This window comes from Myotis brandtii, unplaced genomic scaffold, assembly GCF_000412655.1.
Source record: "Myotis brandtii unplaced genomic scaffold, ASM41265v1 scaffold38, whole genome shotgun sequence".
In the NCBI taxonomy this organism is placed as follows: Eukaryota; Metazoa; Chordata; class Mammalia; order Chiroptera; family Vespertilionidae; genus Myotis; species Myotis brandtii.
Window position 1 is genome coordinate 4,638,453 of NW_005364596.1, and position 24,825 is coordinate 4,663,277.

General features: G+C 39.3%; 1 protein-coding gene across 1 annotated transcript in view; it reads left to right on the plus strand.

The window, feature by feature from the left end:
- Nucleotides 1-24,825, plus strand: part of TBCK (TBC1 domain containing kinase) — a 178,533-nt gene that overhangs the window by 29,340 nt on the left and 124,368 nt on the right. Inside the window, exons 4-5 of the mRNA XM_005872443.2 lie at nucleotides 17,434-17,548; nucleotides 19,043-19,116. Of these exons, the coding sequence (XP_005872505.1) occupies nucleotides 17,434-17,548; nucleotides 19,043-19,116 (189 nt within the window). The remainder of the gene's footprint in view (nucleotides 1-17,433; nucleotides 17,549-19,042; nucleotides 19,117-24,825) is intronic.

Below are 24,825 nucleotides of genomic sequence, written 5' to 3' on the forward strand. Positions count from 1 at the left end.
TCAGTTTATGTTGTTCATTATATTCCATAAATGAGTGAGATCATGTGATATTTATCTTTCTCTGACTGGCTTATTTTGCTTAGCATAATGCTCTCCAGTTCCATCCATGCTGTTGCAAATGGTAAGAATTCCTTCTTTTTTACCACAGCGTCGTATTCCATTGTGCAGTGCATGTTATAAGTACTGGCCAGTTGGACGGACGGTCGGTCACTTAGCCTTTTATATATATAGCTAGTTCTGTAGGTCAGAAATCTATTGGGTTTGGCTGGTTTCTCTGCTACAGGTCTAAAACATGCCAAAATCAAAGTGTGAGCATTCCTCTGGAGAGAACCCATTTCCAGGCGTATTCTGGTTATTGGTAGAATTTAGTTCTTTCCATGAGGTTATAGAACTGTGATCCCCATTTTTTGCTGTTCACCAGGAGTGGTTCTTAGCTTATAGAAGCCATCAGCATTCTCTGGCTCCTAACCCCATGCCTTTATCTTTTTTCAAAAAAAAATGTTTTTATTGATTCCAGAGAGGGGAAGGCAGAGGGAGAGAGAGCGATAGAAACATTAATGATTAGAGAGAATCATTGGTTGGCTACCCCCTAGTGGGCATCAAGCCTCCAATCCAGGCATGTGCCCTGACCTGAAATCGAACCTTGACCTCCTGGTTCATAGTTTGATACTCAACCTCTGAGCCACCCTGGCCATGCCCCATGCCTTTATCTTTAGAGTTAGTAGGAGGTCCAGTCCTTCTGACACTGAATCTCTGAGCTCTGCTGCCTTTTCTTCTATCACTCTCTCCCTGACTCTTCTACTTTGCTCTTTTATTTTAAGGGCTCATGTGACAACATTGGACCCACCTGGAAAATTTGTGTAATCTCCCTATTTTAAGATTAGCTTATTAGCAGCGTACTTCCATCTGCAAAGTCCCTTCACAGCAGTAGGTAGTCTAGTGATGGATTGAATACCCAGGTGACAATAGTCTTGGGAGGGCATCTTTAGAATTCTATCACATTTTTTACAGGTAAGTACTGAAAAGTCTTTCCTCTTCACTTAAATCTAAATTTCATATTATTAATTGTACCTAAATTTCCAAAAAAGAGAAATGATTTATTAATTAAGCACTGTTAATCCTTTCAACAATTATAAGCATGATTAGGCTCTGTATTATTGATGAAAGAAATTTTTCTGAGTCACTCATGTTGCCAGTTATCATCAGGAAATAAAATAGAAATGTAATAGTTTAAACTCAAACTTCATTGTATGCTTTTTTCCGGAATAATTGTCAAGAGTAAAGGAAACCCTGTGTGTACTAAAATACTTGTTGGGGAGAGGGAACTGTTGCAGTGTCCATGTACCAAAAGGATGGTCAGAGAACTTGTAAATATATTGATGTAGAAGGCTGACATGTTATTTTCTATTAGAGACACTTTTTAAAAAAAAAATATGGGACGCTTCACGGATTTGCATGTCATCCTTGCGCAGGGGCCATACTAATTTTCTTGTATCCTTCCAATTTTAGTATATGTGCTGCCGGGACTACAGGCATTTTTTTTATCCAAACGCATTAATTGAAAATTTTAGTGAAGTATTAGATTTACTATATTTATGAAAAAGAGTGGGGGAAACTTGAGTGAGGAAGACGAGGAGACTGGATTTAGGATGGGGAATATATGTAACAGCAATTATAAACTCATTTGAGTCCAGGCAGGTAATTTAAGGTAGTGAAGTATAATGAGCTGATACTGGATTAAACTGGAAAGCAGATAACACCTTGAAAAGGGGCCACTAACACTCAGCGTTAGCCCTTATTGCCCTGTAAGACTGACTGTGTCTGGTGTTACAGTCTCTTTCAGCTTTTCAAAAGAACTCAGAATCTGGATTCTTAAGTGAAACCTCTGAATTTCTGAACATTTCAAGTAATTAAAAAGTTATAAAACACCATGATCCAGACAAAGCAAAGTAATGGGTGGATTTGGCCAATGAGCAGCCAATTTTCAGTTATTAAATATAAGAAGTTATTGCTAGAGGAAGATAATATTTCTTCAATGCTTTGTCTGATTTAAGTGGATGGGATCATTGTGAAAAAGAAAGAAAAGTGGGCTTTTAACTTTAATTATCATTCCCTTATTTTAACATATTTGGAAGAAAAGGTGAGATATCTGCATTTTATAATTTTACTAGTGAGGTAAGAAATTATATACTTTGGAAAGACTTCTTGTATGTGTTTTAGCAGAATGATCTGAGAATTATAGGAGTCATCTGTGTTGGAAGTTAATTTCACCTATGAAAACTTTTTGTTTAAAACAATCAACTTTGTATAGCCTCAGTGGTCAAATGCCAAAGCAATTTTTTTCATTTACTCATTTTTTGCCTCCTATTAAATCAATTCCTTCAGTAAGTGAGAACGCTTTAGCACATTAAGGTGAGAGATTTGTGCTTAGAATTTGCACTGACTTCAAGGAAACACTTTGAATTTTATTTTGTGGTATCGTCCATACCTGTGGTCGGCAAACTGCAGCTGGCGAGCCACATGCAGCTCTTTGGCCCCTTGAGTATGGCTCTTCCACAAAGTACCATGGGCGGACGCGCACGTACAGTGCGATTGAAACTTCGTGGCCCATGCGCAGAAGTTGGTATTTGAAACTGACTTTTTTATGAGCAAAGCAACATAAAACCATATGAATAGTCATATCCCAGACTTATAGCTTTTAATTTTTATTTTGGAGTGAGAATTGAATTGTAAAATATGCCCAGTTTCACAACTTAAGGAAAGTAGACTGATTTTTTTTTAGACCTGTTACAAAATAATTTTTAGGTAAGCAGTTAATCAGTGAAATTTCCATTTTAAAACATCTGAATCTGAGGCAAATAAATTCTTAAATTTAGCATGGATGGGTGTCCTTTCAGGCTAAAAAATGTGTACCCGGTAGTGAGATGAATTAATTTCCTTTTCCAATTCTCAAAGCTTTCTTTTTTCTCTTTTTCTTTAGAAAAAAATTGCTCTGTTAAATACTGTGATATTTTAAACAATATTTAGTGAGTGATAAGTGGCAAATTAAGAGCCTCAAAGACATTAGTTAATCACTAAAAATATCCCCTCTCCAAATTTTTTAATTATAAACCAGTGAATCATTAAAAGTTATATGCTGGTTGAGCCCTTTTGTCTTGAAGTTACAGAGGAGAAATTAGGTTAAAGATAACATTAATCATTAGTATTTTTTTTCTCTCCATTTCTTAAATCACACAGTAGCTTACTATATTTTATCTGTTTCTTCTGCCTTAACATTTATCTCAGGCTGATACCAAGTAAGGAAGTTTTAGACCAAACGGAAACTGTCTGTGGGAGTGATCAGGTTTTATAAGGTGAAAGAACATCTTGAACTCATAGAATCCAGAAGTGTGTTTCCTCTCTTGGTTTGCTGACAATATGGGTATTTTGGCTTGTGGAGTGGCCCTTAGAAATATCATGGATTATAGATCTGAGGAAATAGCATGTGTGGTTTTAATTACCACCTATACAGGAATGACTTCCAAATCTAACTCAGCAACCCTGACCTCTCATTCTTTGTTCACCTCTATTTCTTGCAAACTGAATAGCATTTCTTCTTGGAAACATTGCAAGAAAATAAAAAAAACCTGATGTTTTGAGGGTGATAGGAATTTCTTGTGCTTTTTAAACATCTTTTTTGAGATACTATAATTGATATAAAAGAAACACTGCAAAACATTTAATATGTACATTTGTGGCGTTTGGACATATGCATACACCTATGAAACTATCACCACAGTCGAGATAACGGACATATCCATCACCTCCCAAAGTTTCCTTGTGTCCTTTTTATTTTTGCACATGATAAGAACAGTTAATATGAAACCTACCCTCTTAACAAATTTTAAGTGCACACTACATTGGTACTGTGTTGTAGAGTAGAACTCTAAAACTTATGCATCTTGCAGAATTGAAATTTTATACCAATTGAATAACTCACATTTTCTTCTCTACAACCCCCTGGCAACCACCATTCTTTTCTCTGCTTCTTTAAATTTGACTATTTGAGATACTTCACATAAGTGGAATTATGCAGTATTTGTCCTTTTGTGTCTGGCTTATTTCATTTAGCATAATGTCCTCCAGGTTCATACATATCATCTCAAATGCAGGATTTTCTTATTTTTTAAGGCCAAATAATATTTAGTTATATGTATATATCACATTTTTTTTTATTCATCTGTCAATGGGCATTTGGGCTGTAAAAGAGATCCTATATGGTATGTCTTAAATCTGACAAAATTAGTTCCCCTCATTGATTTTTTCCTAGTGTTTTCTTATGTGTATTTATAATATTCACTATTCTTACCACACACACACACACAAAGGGACACAAGGAAACTTTTGGAGGTGATGGATGTGTCTGTTACCTTGGTTGTGGTGATGGTTTCATGAATGTATGCATATGTCTAAATTCATCAAATTGTATACATTATGTATATTTTTTTGTATATCAATTAACCTCAGTAAAATTATTTTAAAAATAATAAAAAACTTCTGAAAGACACTGAAGGAGACTTGAAGAAATGCAAAGACATCTCTTTTTCTTGGATGGAATAATTCAAATTCATAAAGATGTTGTTTTTCTAAATAATATACAGATTTAATGTTAACCCAAATCACATTCCAAATTCTAACCAGTATTGATATTTTTTAGCTAGAAAAATTGATTACAGGAATCTCTCTTAACAACTTAGTCTAATTCACAGTTTTAGCCAAATATTAATGAGATTTTTTACCCATTATACAGTGGTTCATTTTTCTTTCAATATAAAAAAGACTAGAGGCCCAGTGCACAAAAATTTGTGCACTCGGGGGGCGGGGGAGAGGGGTCCCCCAGCCCGGCCTGTGCCCTCTCACAGTCTGGGACCCCTCGGGAGATAACAACCTGCTGGCTTAGGCCTGCTCCCGGGTGGCAGAGGGCAGGCCCAATCCCTAAGTGCAGCCCCTGGTCAGGCTCAGAGCAGGGCCGATTGGGGAGTTGGGGCGCCACCCCGTCATGCACAGAGCAGGGCGGATTGGGAGGTTGCGATGCCACCCTCACTCACGCTCAGGGTAGGGCCGATTGGGGGGTTGGGGCCCCGCCCCCTGTCACACTCAAGGCAGGGTCGATGGGGAGGTTGCGGTGCCACCCCCTGTCACCCACAGAGCAGGGCCCATCAGGGGGTTGGGGCGCATTTTCTTATTTTTTAAGGCCAAATAATATTTAGTTATATGTATATATCACATTTTTTTTTATTCATCTGTCAATGGGCATTTGGGCTGTAAAAGAGATCCTATATGGTATGTCTTAAATCTGACAAAATTAGTTCCCCTCATTGATTTTTTCCTAGTGTTTTCTTATGTGTATTTATAATATTCACTATTCTTACCACACACACACACACAAAGGGACACAAGGAAACTTTTGGAGGTGAGGGATGTGTCTGTTACCTTGGTTGTGGTGATGGTTTCATGAGTGAATGCATATGTCTAAATTCATCAAATTGTATACATTATGTATATTTTTTGTATATCAATTAACCTCAGTAAAATTATTTTAAAAATAATAAAAAACTTCTGAAAGACACTGAAGGAGACTTGAAGAAATGCAAAGACATCTCTTTTTCTTGGATGGAATAATTCAAATTCATAAAGATGTTGTTTTTCTAAATAATATACAGATTTAATGTTAACCCAAATCACATTCCAAATTCTAACCAGTATTGATATTTTTTAGCTAGAAAAATTGATTACAGGAATCTGTCTTAACAACTTAGTCTAATTCACAGTTTTAGCCAGATATTAATGACATTATCTTTTTACCCATTATACAGTGGTTCATTTTTCTTTCAATATAAAAGAGACTAGAAGAAGAGGTATATTTTCAGCGAATGAGTAGTATTGGGGGGGGGGGGGGGGGGCGGGTTTGTTTACCTTCTTATTTGCAACATAGTATATAGTTGCTTAGACTTGCAAATGAGAGGCCGGCAAGTGAGGCGGTGAACGTTGGAGTCTGCAGCAAGCAAGCCTCCCTGCTCGCTTCAGTGCCTGGCTGCCGGCTGCCATCTTGGCTGACAGTTAATTTGCATATACTCACTGATTAGCCAATGAAAAGGGTAGCGGTCGTACGCTAATTACCATGTTTCTCTTTTATTAGTGTAGACTAGAAGAAGAGGTATACTTTCAGAGAATGAGTAGTATTGGGGAGGGGGGGGAAGGGGTGCGGCGTAGCCGTTGCGTAAACTTGAGCAATTTTTGTTTTCTTGGCTTACTGAAGAATTATACATTCTCTTGTAAATGAAGATAACACTTTTCTTTTTAAAAATGTTTTTATTGATTTTTGAGAAAGAGAGGAAGGGAGGCGGATAGAGAGATAGGAACACAAGTGAGAGAAAGAGAGACAACAACTGGCTGCCTCCTGCACACTCCCTACTGGGGATCAAGCCTACAACCCAGGCATGTGCCCTGACTGAGAATCAAACCTGGAATCTCTTGGTTCATGGGTCGATGCTTAACTGCTTTGGTCTGGCTGAAGTTAACACTTTTGAGTCATTGCTAGTATAATATACTTTTCTGAGCTGTTTTTTTCATTAGTGGTGAGAATTTAATCTTATTATCTGCACCCTCTTCCTTTATTATGTAATGTCATTGTATGCATTTACTGAAATATTTGATACATATTTATTGAATGCCTACCTTATAGGTCCTGTGATAGGCACAGTGAGCGAAAAACCTACACAGAAATTATTACTCTAAAATTAATAAGCCCATCAACTATGAGCTTTCAGAATAAAGAGTTGTGTAGTTCTACCTGGGTGGAGGCATTGGATGAAAAGCCATTATGGATTCTGTCAAAAAAATTATGGAAATGATAAAATAGTTCTAGAATAAAGAAGGATATCAAAAAGGGGCTGGTTGAGATACAGAGGGGTCTTACACAACAGGGATTTTAAGGTCTCGATGAGATAAAAAGCAGCTCCTATGGAATGAGGAACAGAGAAGTATAGGAGATTGTAGTTGAAAATCAGGATCTTAGTAGAGAGATTGAGCAGTGTCTCATTGTGACAAACTATATTTAGAGATATCTGCTGGAGTTAGATGAAAATTTGTGGCTATGAACATGTGAGGCCAACCAATTCTTATCAACAATTAAACGCATGATCTTAACCTCAGTGTGCTTTAACCAACCAAGCTAAATGGCTGCTGATAATTTAGGAATGATTCAATAAAAAGAACACTGTAAATTTTCTTCGAAATACATATGGAAAGGGATAAAAATATATACTTGGTATTCTCTTTAACTTTTTAATCTTTCTAAAGATTTTTATTTTTTTAGGTCTGTTATTTATTACCAATTTAATACATAAATTTTCATGTTTTCGTTTCCTTGTTAGACAGAGGGAAAAGATGGTAATTCTCATCTGCTAACTTAATTATTGAATTATCATTGTAGTGAAATTCTTTTGAATTTAATTGTATTAAAATTATGAATTTATGCCCTAGCCAGTTTGGCTCAGTAGATAGTGTCAGCCCATGACTGAAAGGTCCCAGGTTTGATTCCGGTCAAGGTCATGTACCTCAGTTGTAGGCTCAATCCCCAGCCCTGTTAAGGGCATGTGCAGGAGGCAACCAATTGATGTGTCTCTCTCACATTGGTGTTTCTCTCTCTCTGTTTCTCCCCCTCCCTTCCACTCTCACTAAAATTCAATGGAAAAATACCCTTGGGTGAAGATTAACAACAACAAAAATATGAATTTATAAATCTGTCTTTTCAACTTTACCATCAACTTTGTGATTATGGAGATCCAATTCTTTATCTTTGTGTCCATGGAGTCTAAAGATGCAGGGGCCTAAAAACACAGTAGTACTAAGCAGTTAATAGCTACTTAACTGTGTTAGAGTATAAATAAAAGTGTTTTAAAATGTGATCTTGCTTTATTGTAAATTATTTACCATATTATTTTGAAAGCTGCCTTTTGGTCATATCTATGTATTTCCAATCACCAAGGGTTCTTATGATCGCTAAACTTTTCAAATTGTTAGGGATAATAGTAACAAAGTAAATGCTACCCTCCCAGTCTTTGGGAGTGACAATAGTAACTGCAAGTTTCAAAAAGAGAAGAATATTTTATGACCTGAAGTTTAATTTACATTTTCTGGGTTAGTGATGGATTTCTTTATTAACAAGTCTCTGATTTGGGAATTGTGTAGGACAGTGGTCGGCAAACTGCGGCCCCTTGAGCGTGGCTCTTCCACAAAATACGATGTGCAGGCGCGCACATACAGTGTGATTGAAACTTTGTGGCCACACTCAAGGGGCCAAAGAGCCGCATGTGGCTCGCGAGCCGCAGTTTGCCGACCACTGGTGTAGGATAAAGTCATGTTGTCCCCTGATAACATTTGTTTTTAATTGTGTGAATCACATTCTTTTAATTTAACTCTCCTTCTAGAGGCCTTTTTCAATTAAATTGTAATGTACTGTTACTGGGAATATGATTTTTTTTTTTACCTTGCTGTTGCATTAAAATTGCATTAGCTACTTCAAAATAAATTTTTAAATGATTTCATGGTATAAGTTCTTTTCCATATTAAACAATAAAGCTTTAAAAACAAATAAGTATGCAAAATTCCACAAATACTGATTCCTTCTAATTATACAAAATAAAATTTTTTCTTCTTTATACCTTATATTTTAAAATAAAATTAAGTATTAAAAGTACAAAATGGCAAAAAACATTATTTGAAATGAAGAGTACTGAGTCCATTAAGCATCATGGCTAAGTATTAGCTAAGAAAGGGTATGCCATGAGCTTCAGCTTTATGTTTGAATTTTTAAAAACTATTGCAATGTGTATGCTCATCAGCTCGAAAATAGCATAAATGTGCTTTTTGACCGGCAAATATTTTCCAACTATATCTTATAATCAATTAGCACAAGCAAATAGAGGAAGTAGAATATGCATTTCTCTGTGTTTAGCTGTTTCAGAACTGCTTTAGTGGAAAATCACTTTAAAGGTTTCATTTTCATGAGAAAGATGCCTGTATTGAAGTAGTGTGCAACTGAGGTCCTCTAGTGTCACAGCTGAATATAACACCAGCTTTTAAGATTTTGTGAAGTTTGTGGAGAGAGAGAGAGAACAAGGACAAGAGTGATTACTACTTTAGAATTGATAGCATAAAACCCAATGAGCTAAAAACAAAAAAACTAGGTTTTTTATTTATTAATCAAATCTTAAGGAAAATTTTCTTTGTTTTTAAGAGAGAAATAAGAAAGGGTTGTCATGCTTTCATATTCACATTTTATTAATGTAATTATAGTTGTTTTAAAGTTTGTAATAGTTTTCTTTACATCGTTGATTTATTTTTTGAGAATCTTAATGAAAACTGTAAATTCCAAATTGTTCTTGTTTCACACATTCCGTATTTGCTTAGGACTGGCTGTTGTGGCAACTTAATATGGTAGAAACTATTGATATAGAGGCATAGTTTACAGGTTAGTTTAAATAAGCATTCTTTATTAACTTTTGTTTTTTTAAACACTTCATAGAGAATATCAACTTATTGCTTTATTTTAAAATATAGCTCACAACCAGAAATTACCAGTTAATTGAAGAAAAAAAATAGTTTGAGAGAAAGAGAGCCAAGGGAGAAAAATAAACACACACACAGCCTTACCCAACATGATCCAATGAAAAGGAATAACTAGATAACAGAAGAGAGATCCTAAATTAAATAGTAGAGTTCATAGAGCTAAAGGCCATGCTCATGGGAAATGAAACAGAAAGTTGATATAGAAAGTAGATCCAATTTTCATCTGCCCACCAAGAGTTTCAATTAAAAGATAGAGTGGAAGTTGACACTAATGAAAGATACAACAAATCAACTTTTTATTAATGTTTCTGTGTTAATGGAATATGAGTCTTAAAAGGGCACACCTAATGTTACTAGCACAAATGCATAAATGCCCACACTATAGACATATTGGGCTAAAATTTTGTCTAACGATAGTGAAAAACAATCCTGAAAGCCTCCAAAGAGGAATAACATGGTATCTGCAACAAATATAGAATCAGGCAGACATTAGACTTCTCCCCATTAATGAAGAACACTCAAAGACAATGAAGAAATCCAAGTTTAAGGGCATGAGTAAGATATTGAAGACATGCCATGTTTTAAAATTAATTTCCCCTATGAATTGCTGTGCATTCTCCACCTTGAGGACTTGCTTACTGTGCCCTCTGCCTGAATCACACATTTCTGAGAGAACTGCATGTCTCTTTCACTTCCGTTAGATGTCTGCATAAATATTACCTACTTAATGAAGCTTTGCTGGATCAAAATGTTGCTAAGTATATCCTATATAATAAAAGCCAAGCGACCGAACAGCAGAACAACCAGAACAACCGATTGATCAGTCACTATGATACACACTGACCACCAGGGGGCAGACGCTCAATGCAGGAGCTGCCCCCTGGTGGTCAGTGTGCTCCCACAGTGGGAGCGCCCCTGGACTGACTGGGATGAGCGGCACTCCCACAGCGGGCAATCCCTGCAGGCCAGCCCCCCACCAGTGCATGAATCAGCACTAAAAGCTGGCGGTTACTAAGCACCGTCCTTGTGGCAGGCAAAGGCCATGTACTCCCCATGGAATCTCAGATAATCCCAGAACCCACCTCACAGGGTTGATCTAAGGGTTTCTATTCATAGCTTTAAGAATGGAATGAGATCATCAGCTTTTAAGTAGTTGAGGAAAACACACGGCTCCTTTTTCATTCTCTTCCTCCTGCCTTCTTGTGAGAAGACAAATACCTGGCTCCCACGGCCCCACCCTGAGCACTGTGCTGAGAGCTCACTGGCCCTCGGCTCCCAGTGAGTCTGCCTTCCAATGGCCTTTACACAGAGCGCCACTGCCTAAGCATCTTACTCAACCCGTATCACTGACTGAGCACCCCCAGGCGATGCCCAGGTGCTTGCAGAGCAGCAGGGAGCCAGCCGCTCGGTCCTATGGAGAGGAGCATGCGTTTCGGGGAGGACACAGCCTCGGACAGATGTGAGGTGCAGCTGTTAGAGGGCACGGGAACCATGAAAACATGGGAACGAAGCCACATAGGGGCTCCGCGAGGGGAGGGGCAAAGGGAGGCTCATTGGGAAAGTGGACGGATGGAGGAGAGCCAGGCGAGTGCCTGGAGAAGGGCATCGGGCAGAGGGGACTGCCCTCGGAGGGGCAGCAGGATGAGCAAGAGGCCGAATGGAAGGGGGTCAAGGCTGAGTCAGGGGGCACATCCTGCAGGGATTAAAGGCCCATGAGAACCTGGCGTCCCCTGAGTGCAGGGGGAGGCGCTGGGGCTGTAGGTGAGGACCCGCTGGGCTGATGCAGTGGGACACACCCTCTGGCTTCTGTGTCAGGAGCAGACTGAGGGGGAAGCGGAAGCAGGGAGACAGCAGGAGGCGACAGCACCCTCCCCGAGGGCGATGCAGGGACAGTGGATACTGTGGTAGCCGAGGTAGCGGCTTTGGGGTGTGCTGGAGGGAAGCCAGAGTGTGAAGAACGATGTGGCAGGGAGGGGGAAGGAGGCCACATGCTCCGCTCGGCCCCTGGGAAGGCAGGGTCTCCAGTAGCTGCCAGCGGGGGGCCTGGGGGTCAGATCCCATCTGTTTTGAGGGTCTGAGAACAACCGATTGATTAGTCACTATGACACACACTGACCAGCAGAGGGCAGACGCTCAATGCAGGAGCTGCTCCCTGGTGGTCAGTGTGCTCCCACAGTGGGAGCGCCCCTGGGCTGACTGGGATGAGCGGCACTCCCACAGCGGGCAATCCCCGCAGGCCAGCCCCCCACCAGTGCATGAATCAGCACTAAAAGCTGGCGGGTACTTATCGGAAACAAGCAAATGATTTTATTTTTGGTGCAAAAAACAACAAAACAGAATGTACAGTATTATGGAAAGCAAACGTTGGAAACTAGGAAAATGAAGCCCCCTACACAGATCAGCTGTGCCTGAAACCCGTGTCATGCGTGACACAAAAGGGCTCCGGGTCCAATGCAAAGGGCTTGCCCAGGTGGTCCGACCAGTTTTCAGGACAGAGAGGCTCCCACACTACAGAACAGAACAGCTGAAACCAGCCCGGTGCTTCCGGAGAAAGAAATGCTCCTGAGATGCTGGGACGGGGCGGTCAGCATCCAGATCACTGCTTATAACTCCCACCCGGGGCCTGTGGTGCTCCCAGCTCTGCCCCTCACTCCCCCTCCCACGTCTCCTCCCAGGTGAACTGCGGGCAGCCCTTTCCATCCTCTGCCCTCCTCAGCTCTGATGGCAGGTAGGGAAGGTGGGGGATCATGCAGGGAATCTGAGGGCCTCGAGGAAATGCCTGAGACAGTGTCTGTCCACCCGCCCCTGGCTGAACCAATGACTAATACTTATCGGAAACAAGCAAATGATTTTATTTTGGTACAAAAAACAACAAAACAGAATTTACAGTATTATGGAAAGCAAACGTTGGAAACTAGGAAAATGAAGCCCCCTTGTGGATACACAGATCAGCTGTGCCTGGAACCCGTGTCATGCGTGACACAAAAGGGCTCCGGGTCCAATGCAAAGGGCTTGCCCAGGTGGTCCGACCAGTTTTCAGGACAGAGAGGCTCCCACACTACAGAACAGAACAGCTGAAACCAGCCCGGTGCTTCCGGAGAAAGAAATGCTCCTGAGATGCTGGGACGGGGCGGTCAGCATCCAGATCACTGCTTATAACTCCCACCCGGGGCCTGTGGTGCTCCCAGCTCTGCCCCTCACTCCCCCTCCCACGTCTCCTCCCAGGTGAACTGCGGGCAGCCCTTTCCATCCTCTGCCCTCCTCAGCTCTGATGGCAGGTAGGGAAGGTGGGGGATCATGCAGGGAATCTGAGGGCCTCGAGGAAATGCCTGAGACAGTGTCTGTCCACCCGCCCCTGGCTGAACCAATTATCACAGAGTCCTCATGAGTGTGTGTTTAGAACCTGTTTCTGCCACTGCGTAACTTGGCTGTTTTGAGCAAGTCGACCTCTGGAGTCTTAATTCTCTCTCCTTTAAAATGAGAACAAGAGTCCAGCGGGCATGGCTCAGTGGTTGAACGTCGACCTGTGACTCAGGAGGTCAAGGTTTGACTCCCTGTCAGGGCACATGCCCAGGTTGTGGTCTCAATTCCCAGTGTGGGGCGTGCAGGAGGCAGCCGATCCATGACTCTCTTTCATCATTGATGTTTCTCTCTCTCTCCCTCTCCCTTCCTCTCTGAAATCAATGGAAGATATCCTCCTATATAATAAATGCCTAATATGCAAATTGTCCCCTCGACCGGGAGTTTGACCACTCACTATGACATGCACTGACCACCACGGGGCGGTGTGGAACATGGTGGGCGTTGGTGATGAGGCACTGGCAGCAGGTGGCAGTGGAGGTGCTGCCAGCCCCAGTGGGCTTCTGGGTGAGCCAGGCTGCAGCCGCCAGGACTGCAGGGGCTGGTTGGCTCCACGTGGGTTTGTGCAGGAGCCGTTCTGCGAGGCTGGCCAGGAAAGAGCACGTTGCCCACCCGGCTTCCATGTGGCTCCGCTGGGTGGCCCAGAGGCCCACGCTGCACCCTGGCCCACGGCATCTGGTCGCGCTCACCGCATCTCTGCATGGGGACTCGGGCGCCATGACTCAGGCAGAGGGGCGTGCAGGGGCCCAGGTGCTGCCCAGGGCCCAGAAGTCAGCTAGGACCTGCCCTTTCATGCCAGACGCTCGTGCTTCAATCGCCGGCTAGGCCTAGGGACTACACCTGTGCATGCATTTCATGCACTGGGCCTCTAGTATATATATAATTATATATACACTAGAGGCCCGGTGCACAAAAATTTGTGCACTTGGGGGGGGTCAGCCGATCCATGACTCTCTTTCATCATTGATGTTTCTCTCTCTCTCCCTCTCCCTTCCTCTCTGAAATCAATGGAAGATATCCTCCTATATAATAAATGCCTAATATGCAAATTGTCCCCTCGACCGGGAGTTTGACCACTCACTATGACATGCACTGACCACCACGGGGCGGTGTGGAACATGGTGGGCGTTGGCGATGAGGCACTGGCAGCAGGGGGCAGTGGAGGTGCTGCCAGCCCCAGTGGGCTTCTGGGTGAGCCAGGCTGCAGCCGCCAGGACTGCAGGGGCTGGTTGGCTCCACGTGGGTTTGTGCAGAAGCCGTTCTGCGAGGCTGGCCAGGAAAGAGCACGTTGCCCACCCGGCTTCCATGTGGCTCCGCTGGGTGGCCCAGAGGCCCACGCTGCACCCTGGCCCACGGCATCTGGTCGCGCTCACCGCATCTCTGCATGGGGACTCGGGCGCCATGACTCAGGCAGAGGGGCGTGCAGGGGCCCAGGTGCTGCCCAGGGCCCAGAAGTCAGCTAGGACCTGCCCTTTCATGCCAGACGCTCGTGCTTCAATCGCCGGCTAGGCCTAGGGACTACACCTGTGCATGCATTTCATGCACTGGGCCTCTAGTATATATATAATTATATATACATATGTAATTATATCCTACATAATAAAAGCCTAATATGCTAAGTGTCCAGTCTTGGTCATCTGTTCAACCAATCAAAGTGTAATATGCTAATGATATGCTAAAGCTCCTCAACCGCTCGCTATGACGTGCACTGACCACCGGGGACAGGCGCTCTGACCTGTAGGTTAGTTTGCTGCTGGGGTCTGGCAGATCAGGACTGAGCGAGATGGGTTGGACACGCCCTGGAGCCCTCCCACGATCCCTCCCTGGCTGGCTAACCTCCTGAGTCCCTCCCCAGCCCCGATGGTGTACTGGTAGGCTCCCTTGGCCTGGCCTGCACCCTATTGAGTGCACGAATTTCATGCACCGGGCCTCTAGTATATATATAATTAGCAACCTGCTACCCTATGTTCTCTGTTTTCTACTTTTTCTCTTTATCATTTGATCACTATATGTCATATTATATATTCACTTATTTACCTAGTTAGCCTTCAAGAATGGAATGCAGGTTTTTAAATCTCATTTAAAAATTAACAATATAAGTAATAAACATCAGAAGTTGGGAAAGGAAAATGGGAAAGTTGTAGAAGTATATTAATTATATCATTGTGCATAGTGAATAGCTAATTATCTGTATCATAAAAGGCCTGTGGTTGTGACACTCTAACAGCGTCATGACCAAACGAGCCTTGACTCTTGTGGTGGGCAGGGTGGGGCGCCAGCTACTCGCAGTGGAGAGCTACTAGCGGTGGAGAACTACTAGCGGCAGCCGGCAGGGTGCAAGCTATGAGCAGTGATGGGTGGGGTGGCCAGCTGAGGCAAGTGGAAGTGAGCTACTCGCACACAATTTCGTGCACACTAGGCCTCTAGTCCTATCTAATAATAGACAAACAGGGTAATTGACCGTACCTTCGCTACACTTCCCATTGGCTAATCAGCAAGATATACAAATTAACTGCCAACAAAGATGGCGGTTAATTTGCATATGTAGGCGGGAAGCAGCAGAGCGAAGACTGAAGGCAGCTCCGGTGGGAGCAGCGATCAAAGCGGTTCCCGCCAGAGCAGCGAAGGCTTTGAAGGCGGCTCTGGCCGGAGCGAAGGCCTGGGTCCCGGGTGCCCTAGGAAAACCGGTGCAGGCAGCCAGGGGAAGGGAATTAAATAAAAGTCTAGTATTAAATAAAAGTCTAACCACCAGAAAAATTGAAACAAACTGCTAAGGGTGGTTAGCTCTGGAAAGTCAGCATAGGATGAGAGGAGAGAGTGATTTTAGTTTTTCATCTCTGGTTCTTACGATTTTTTGGAAGAGGCAGTCATTTTGCAACTTTAAAAATAATGTTATTCAGCCTACTTTTTTAAACATCAGTTTATTGAAGTGTAATTTACATGCCTTAAAATTAACCATTTTAATATACAGTTTAAACCTGCAGAAGGTCAGATGCACAAATATGTCATGTACCCATAATCAAAATTACGATCCTTCATACTCAATTTCCTCCTTCATAGTCACCTATTCCCCCTACCCAACCTCTTGACAATTAGTGATCTGTTATTTCATCTTTTTTTACTTTTAATTTGTCTTTTATTTAATGTGGGTTTCTTATAGCCAGAATATAAATGAGTCTTCTTAATTCTTATCCATTCTGATCATCCTTATCTTTTAATTGGTGAGTTTACTTAATACATTTAATGTAATGATTGATACATCTGAATTAAAATCTATTAGTTGTTTTCTAATTGTTTCATTTGTCTTTTGTTCTTTTCTTTAATTCTGCCTATTTTCTGATCGACTATTTTTTAATAATTCCATTTTGTCTCTTGTTATTTAGCTTGTTAGTTTTTTAAAAATTATTTTTAATGGTTACCTGCAAATTTTAATTTAATTTTTAAAAGTCTTAATTCAAAATGTCAAGAAATGCATAGAAAGGAAATCTAATATCAAAATGCTGGGTGGAGCATTGGGTTTGAATGAGTTTCCCCTATTTTTCTGTATGTTATTTCTAACTCCCCACGTGAATGATGTCTGATTTTTTTTTTTTTTCTTAATGGAAAGAGATGGAGAGGGAAACTAACTCCCATGAATGATGTCTGATTTTTTTTTTTCTTAATGGAAAGAGATGGAGAGGGAAAGAATAAAAGAAACTGGGCATCTTTGTGGAAGATGTCCTAGGGGAAATAAGATAAGAGTTAAAGAAAAATGTTTGATAAATCATAAAGTACTAGAGGTCGCTTTGTGGATTGATATAGAAAGTAAGATCATGTCTCTCTGCCATAAAAATGAATGATGTCTGATTTTTTTTTTTCTTAATGGAAAGAGATGGAGAGGGAAAGAATAAAAGAAACTGGGCATCTTTGTGGAAGATGTCCTAGGGGAAATAAGATAAGAGTTAAAGAAAAATGTTTGATAAATCATAAAGTACTAGAGGTCGCTTTGTGGATTGATATAGAAAGTAAGATCATGTCTCTCTGCCATAAAATATATTGTAGCTATTTTTCAGGGACTTAGCTATTTTTGTTTTGAGCAAGAGAGATGATTTTCATTGACTTGGTAGAACCAATCAGCCATCTATCTGAAACTTTCCTGACAATTTGGAAAAGCCAAACCTACAGAATGTCAGTTGCACACCACCTTAATTAAATTCTCTTCCAGGAGAGAACAGATGTGCTATTAGTGTAGCCTTTAGGAAACTGTAGGATCTTTGTTAGATGAATCCTATTATAGTTATAAAACTCAAAATATGTACAAGTGGATATTTTAGAAAATGTATAGACTATTTTCTCTTAATAGAAGAGGAACAGTAAAAAAAATCTAACTTTGAATTTTGTCACAAAACCTTATCTCATTCATTAAAATTGGTTTTTATATCTACTTTGTAATTGATCTGTGACTTTTTGTTTCCTTTGTAGCTATTCAAAGGTTTTGTGCATAGCATTTGAGGTACTCCAGGGCTTGCAGTATATGAACAAACATGGGATAGTACATCGGGCGCTGTCTCCTCATAATATCCTTTTGGACCGAAAGGTAATTGCCAAATAATACATTAAATGTTTGTTTATTATTTGAGGTTGGAAGCTACTGAAATCAAGCCCACTCAGTTAATCAGATAATAGGGTAAGAATATGTTTTAAGATTATTCATAACAAAAAGACTGTGTGAAAGTTATTGATACATCTGTGGTGTTAGAAAAAAGCATATGTAATTAAATTATATAAGTCCATGTGTTTTTCACATGCATTATTCTTTTCCCCCCAAAAGTCAGTTTCTGACATCCGTTTTGTTTTCTCTTCCATTCATTTCCTAAAAATATATGCATTGTAGCTTCTTGATCCACACCTGCTCTGAATTTGCTTTCATCTTAAGAAAACCTCTCAATTTACATATTTTTCTCATAGTACAATTGCATTGTATTTTCTCCTCTTTATTTTTCCCCCCATTTTCTCTTCTATATTTTACTCTCCATTTACCACTTGTTCACACCTAGCTCCCTTGTTTTGGAGTGCTGCTTCTCTACTTGCAAATCTAATGGGTGATTAGTAAGAAGCTAGTCAACCCTTCTAAGAGAATTATGGGTAGCAAGAATGATGTATGTTCAGGAATAATCATAATTTCATTCTTTTTCATAAGCATATGAAAATAGTTTTGAAGGAATATTTTCTGGGGAATTATTTTCTGTTAGTAGGATTACTCTTTTTCCCAGTTTCTCTTCCAGACTTTCAGTACAGTTACCCTATGATATTAAAAATAACAAAAGAGAATATGGTACTTATGGATTTCATGTTTATAGCAGTAAAGTATCTAACCAATCTGAATTTCTATAAATTATAAACATTTTGTAAGGCTTAGAAATAAAGTTCTGAGATAAAGGAAACTACCCAATTTTGAAATCTACTTAATTTTTTTAGTGTTAAATATATAAAAGGGGAAAATTTAAGGGACTTATAAAATATATTTGCCTTTTATTAAGAACCTCAATTTTGTGATAATTATGACTGTTCTCAAGCAAATAAAAAATGGTTGGAAATATAGAAGATTCAATAATATTTGATGATTTCAGACCTGATGTTTTCAAGTTAAGAACTCTCATGTCAGAGTTAAATTATAATGTTATTAATGGACTTGCAACATCCTGAAAAAAATATTTTGTGAAAATTACCCTAAAATATTCTAAGTAGGCATTCAAGGCAAACAAGAAGACTTGCTTTTTTGCTTTGTCAGAAAGCCTGGAAAGTAAAAATAGCAAAAAGTGTTTATGTTTGTGTATGTATATACATACATATATGTGTGCATATACATACATATAAATGTATATTTACATACATACAGTATGTTTGTAATAAGTGTAAAGTAGACTAAACATTGGCAAGTAGGTTTTTAATAAAATTGTGGTAAATTTATATATATATATTATAATGTATCTGACTATATAATTGTTCCTATACTTATAAAATGTATAATGATATTTTTCCTGCTAATATTAAAATGTTTCATAGTTATTTATTTCCTTTATTTTTGTAGGGACATGTTAAATTGGCTAAATTTGGACTTTATCACATGACAGCTCATGGTGATGATGTTGATTTTCCAATTGGGTAAGAATATGTTTTCTTTTTTTAGTTCTGTCTTAAAATTTGTAATCTTTGTTATAGCTTTTCTTTATTAACATACCTTACTTTTTTCAAATACTTTTAAAAGAGTAGACAATGACTTTTTCCAGCATCCAAAAGTTCCCTGATATTGATCTTTCATTGAATTGGCAGAGAGGCTAACAGATTATTGACCTTGTTTACCTTATATTTTTACTAATTAATTTTATTTCATTCAGAATTAGGTAAATGTGAGGCAAGAATCCTGACCAGATTTTCACTTAATGATTTTCACTTAATGTGTGTTCCTCAAAAGACTGAGAAAAATCACTCTCATATTATTTTTCTTTGTTTCTGAGTTTAATTCCCTGTTTTTAATATGTAATTGCATATTAAGATTCTAGCTTAGTCTTTGTATTATTTCAGAGGTAATATTAGGGGTAGCGTCTATAACTGAAAGTCTGTGTTTAAGTTTGAGTGATCCCTTCTAGTATAGAAATCCAGGTTTATGCAGGCTTCTAAGAAAAGAATGAAAGTTTTTTCATCCTGTATTCAAAGGTGTGCTTTTGACATAGATCTTAGTGTTATATTTATTGTGTAGTGGCTTTTTAAACATTTTAAAAATATAATTTTTCAGTGTTTAAAATTGATATTATTTAAGATACATAGAAGTTATAAACTAGTACAAGGAATTCCTATATATCCCTTACTCAGATGCCTCAAATATTAACATTTAACTACATTTGCTTTATCTTTTTATTTTCTCTTATACATATTTATGTATGTGTGTATAAATATAGTTTTTAATCATTTAAGTGTAATTAGTGCATAAAATGGCATTTACACCTAAATACTTTAGCTTCTATTTTCTAAAGTAAGATATTTTTGTACATCCCACAAACTAATTATCAAAACCAGGAAATTAAAATTGATATAATACCATTTCATAATCTAGGGACCTTTATCATGCTTTTCAGTTGTTGTGTGGTGTTTTTAATAGTATCTATTTGTGTTTTGCTGTTTGGAATCTCTAAAATCACTCCATCACTGAGAATTGTGTATCAGAGTAATGGAGTGTGATTCTGCTTAAAAAATTAATTAGATAATTTTTAAAAGGTCTCATTTATAAATTACCCTTATATCTTTAAAATTTAAATTGTAGATTTCTTACTTAAATTTTTCATTTGTTAGGACATAGCCAATCTTGAAATAAACTGTTTAGTCATTCTTTCCTTTGTTTATTAAGAAAATATTTATTGAGAACCTTCTCTTCTGGCCGCTGATAGATAAAAATCAGTAAAAATAGGTTCCTATCCTCAAGAGGCTCATGGTCTATTGGGAATTTTTTTTGTTTTGATGGCCTACTTATTAAGATGCATAAATTCATAATTTTGAACTTTTGCATTTCAAAACTTGTGGTCATAGGCAACAAATAATTGTTGTTACAAACACTAAAACTTATTTTGTAAAAATAGCCTACACTTTCCCTAGCAGGTTTGGCTCAGTGGATAGAGCATCGACCTGGGGACTGAAAGGTCCTGGGTTCGATTCTGGTCAAGGGCACATGCCCAGGTTGTGGGCTCAATCCCCAGTAGGAGGTTTGCAGGAGGCAACCAATCAATGATTCTCCGTCATCATTGATATTTCTATCTCTCTCTCCCTCTCCCTTCCTCTCTGAAATCAATAATAAAATAAAATAAAATAGCCTGTACTATGTTTTTTTAAAAAAACATTTAACTATAATAAAAAAAATACATTCACTATAAAGCTCTACCTAGTACCTTCATTATATGTGATAATTATATTTTGAAGTACTTTTAAAGAGCTGTAACAAATGTGATTCCTTCTGCTTCTTCATTTTGTTTGAATCAGTTTGGCATGAGAGAGAATTCCAAAAGTATAACATAAACCAAAATTAATTTGTTACCTTTTACTTAAAGGTGCTTTAGGTTATAATGATGAATACAAAAAAAGAAGTGATTTTTCTTAAAGTACATCAAGCATTTTTGAACTACTTTTGAATCTAAAATACTTGGATAGAATTGGTCTTATGTTGCCATTTGGTCTTGCTTACTTTGAAGTCTTAGACCCAAAGGGTCTGAACAGAAAGTATCAAAGAGCAAAATGTGAAACATTAGCCAGGAAAAATAAAGTGATCAAAAAGCTAAGGCATGAAAGAAAATATTTACACCAGAAGAAGCTTACAGTTGATTCAAAAGACAAATATTAAGGAACAACAAAGTAAAATGTTAACATCTGTTTCAAAATATTATAGAGTTAAAAATTGGACATTCATTTTAGTGGGGCAGTAGCTTAATACCTTGTTAAAACTTCAAACAGATGATGAAAGTCACTTAATATTTACCTCACCAGCCATATAGCAAGGTTCTGCTAATTTTCTCTGTGTGTTAAAATACTATGTTAAAGAAGCAGTACTTGTTAAAAGGAGATAATCTACATTAAAGAAGAACTTTAGGGCTTATTGTTTTCATTGATTAATTTAATCATCCTTGATTGGAGCAAGGACCACCTCTATGCTTCCAGAGATCACCAGTCAGAGTTTTAGGAATAGTAATCTTCTGTATATATATAAAAGCCTAATATGCAAAGTGTCCCCTTGGGCGTTTGACCGACCGAGAATTCGCTCGCTTGCTATGACATGCGCTGACCACCAGGGGGTGGCATGGAACAAAGGAAGGCCCCGGCCAGCAGCTGGCAGCCAGGGAAGGGAGGCCCGGGCTGGCAGCCACAAGGGACCCTACCCATGCACAAATTTTGTGCACTGGGCCTCTAGTTTACCTATATTGTTGCTAAACTTTTTACTATCCATACTATTATTTTTTGAGTTAGATGTGTTGGGAATAAGGATTAAAAATGACCAATTTGCCTTTTGGACATATTATGGTGATGATAAATATACAACATTACATTTGTGTCACATTCTTCATTTTTATTCGACACTAGAGGCCCAATACACAAAATTTTGGCAAGGGGCTCGGCCCCTGCCACCGCAGCAGCTACCTCTGCCTCAGCCCCTGCCTGCCACCACAGCCATCTCTGCCTTGGCCTCCTCTCCCCGCACCGCGGCTTCATCCGGAAGGTCGTCTGGAAAGACTTCCAGAAGGATGTCTGGTCTAATTAGCATATTATGGCTGTGTCTGCCGCGGAAAACTTCTGTCCTCTGGGGGGGTGCTAATCTAGCCTTTGCCTGAGGCGATCTGGCAAATGGCTCTGTGCAGGGCTTGGGTGGGGCGGGATCAACAGGGCAGGGCGGGCGGAGGGAGCGGTTATGGCCCCTCTCAGTCCCGTTCCCAGAGGCTCTGCTTCTCAGAACCCCAGGAACCGCTGCAAACCTCGGAGGGAAAGCTGCCTTCCAACTGATGCCAGACACTCCCGCTTCTCCCGTTTGGGTCCGAGTCCCCAGCGATTCGCCCGTATCTGGAGCTCAGAGTCTGAGACTCCCCCCTGACCGAAAACGACAACCGCGCTCTCAGCCACCAGCCCGCTTTGCGCGCGCACCTCCGCACCTGAGTTTTTTCCACACTGCGCCTCCTCTGAGCCTCGGTGTGCTGTTATTTTTCCTTCTAGTTGAAGAGTCTCTCCTCAGCCAGCCTTCCTGTGGTTCTGGGTGATGTCCGTTCCGTCTTTTAGTTGTATTTTTGAAGTGGTTGTTTGCGGCAGCAGTCTGCGGTGTTTACCTATGCCGCCATCTTGGTCTCTCCGAACACATGTATTATAATACCAAAGCTAGTGCTATTTCCACTAGACCTCAGTTGTTTCAGGAGATATCCCACATTCATTTAGAAAAGCAGTATGATATCTTAGGGTAAAATGCCATAAAACTTGTGTATGAGAGAAATACATGGACAAATTAAAAGAATATATTAATATCACCCTCATCATTGTATTAAAATGAAAAGGAATTAAAAAACCTAATTTGCCTATTTGAATTTAAGTTATACTTCATGACTTAATTAACTAGTATTTTACAAATAAACAAGAAGTATTGACAATCATAGTGTGAGGAGGTGGCTGTAGAAAAACACAGGAAGAGAAATGGAAGTAATAATTGAGTGCCTCCATTACATTTATTACATAGATGTTACATATACTTAAGTATATTTTGATTAATGTCATTATTGCAGGGTGGCGTACTAAGCTAATTTCATTGAATCAAAAAAATTAGATGGTTGTGCTCATGACTAAATCTGATAATAAATAAGCAAAATTCTGCAACAAATAGAGCAGAATTTTACTCCTTTTTCGTTTATATCCTAAAGCTATATTTGTTCCTTTCATGTCCAGGCAGTAGGATTCAAACTTAGCAATTGCCAATAGGTCTGATTCTTACGTATGATCTGCTTTTTAAATTGTTGTCTACTGACATTTTGATAAGAGATTAAGCAAAAAAAAAAGACATATATATATATATAAACACATAGACACAGATAACAGTGTGGTGATAGAGAGAGAGAGGGGTGGGAGTACATGGAGGTGGGCTAAGGGTTATAAATGGGGATGCAAAAAGACTTTGGGCTATGGGTGCACAATGTGTGCAGATATTTTGTTGAGTTGTACACTTGAAACCTGTATGGTTTTGTGAACCAATGGCATTCCAATAAATTCAATAAGAAAAATAAAATAAATATTTTTTTAGCAAAAATATACTAAGCATATCTTATATTTAAGTTTCGTTGGTAGTTGCTGAGGATTTGTAAAAATGTATGTTGTACCAGCGTCCTCAAGTAGTTTATTTAGATAGGAGGGTAAACTTTTGTATATTAATTATTATAAACATAAAAATGTATAATATTACATATTGCATATAGCCTATTACATAAAATATAGAACAAGTAAAATAAATAGCTGACACTCATGATGGACCCATAAGAAAGATACTAATAAAATACTATGGGGATCACTGAGAGGAGAAATAATTTCCATCTCAACAGACCTACTTCAGGTTTCATGGAATTTATCAGAAAAATAAAAATAGTATAAGTCTGATAGGAAGATTTTGTATGTAATATGATTTTCTTCCTAATTTCCCTATGTTTTACCATTGAATTTCCTACTAAAAATTTCCTTGTACTTAATAAATATAAGTATTTATCCTTAGTGAAATTAAACTATATCAAATTCTCATGAAACCTATGACCAAATATAGTAAAGTATTATTTTTTTAATTTTCTTTATTGATTAGGGTATTAGATATGTGTCCTTATTCCCCCATTGCTCCCACATCCCCAAACCCCCTCCTTCCACTCATGCCCTCATCCCCTGGTGTCTGTGTCTATTGGTTAGGCTTATATGCATGCATACAAGTCCTTTGGTTGATCTCTCCCCTTTACTCCCACCCTCCCCTACCTTCCCTCTGAGGTTTGATGGTCTGATCAATGCTTCTCTGTCTCTGGACCTGTTTTTATTCATCAGTTTATGTTGAAAAGAGAAGATTAAAACAACAACAACAACACTTCTACGACAGTTATTAGTTAACCTAATCAGGAAAAAGGCAGAGAACTCAAGTGCACAAAGAAATTATGGTAATCCTATCTAATAAAAGAGTGATATGCAAATTAGCCATCATTCCATCACAAAAGATGGTGGCGCCCATAGCCACAAGATGGCGGCTCCCAGTCCCCTCAGCCCCACCGCTGAAGTGTCCAGGCCTGTTGGCCAGGCAGGTGGCGGGGGAGGCGGGAGGGGGGGGCGAGT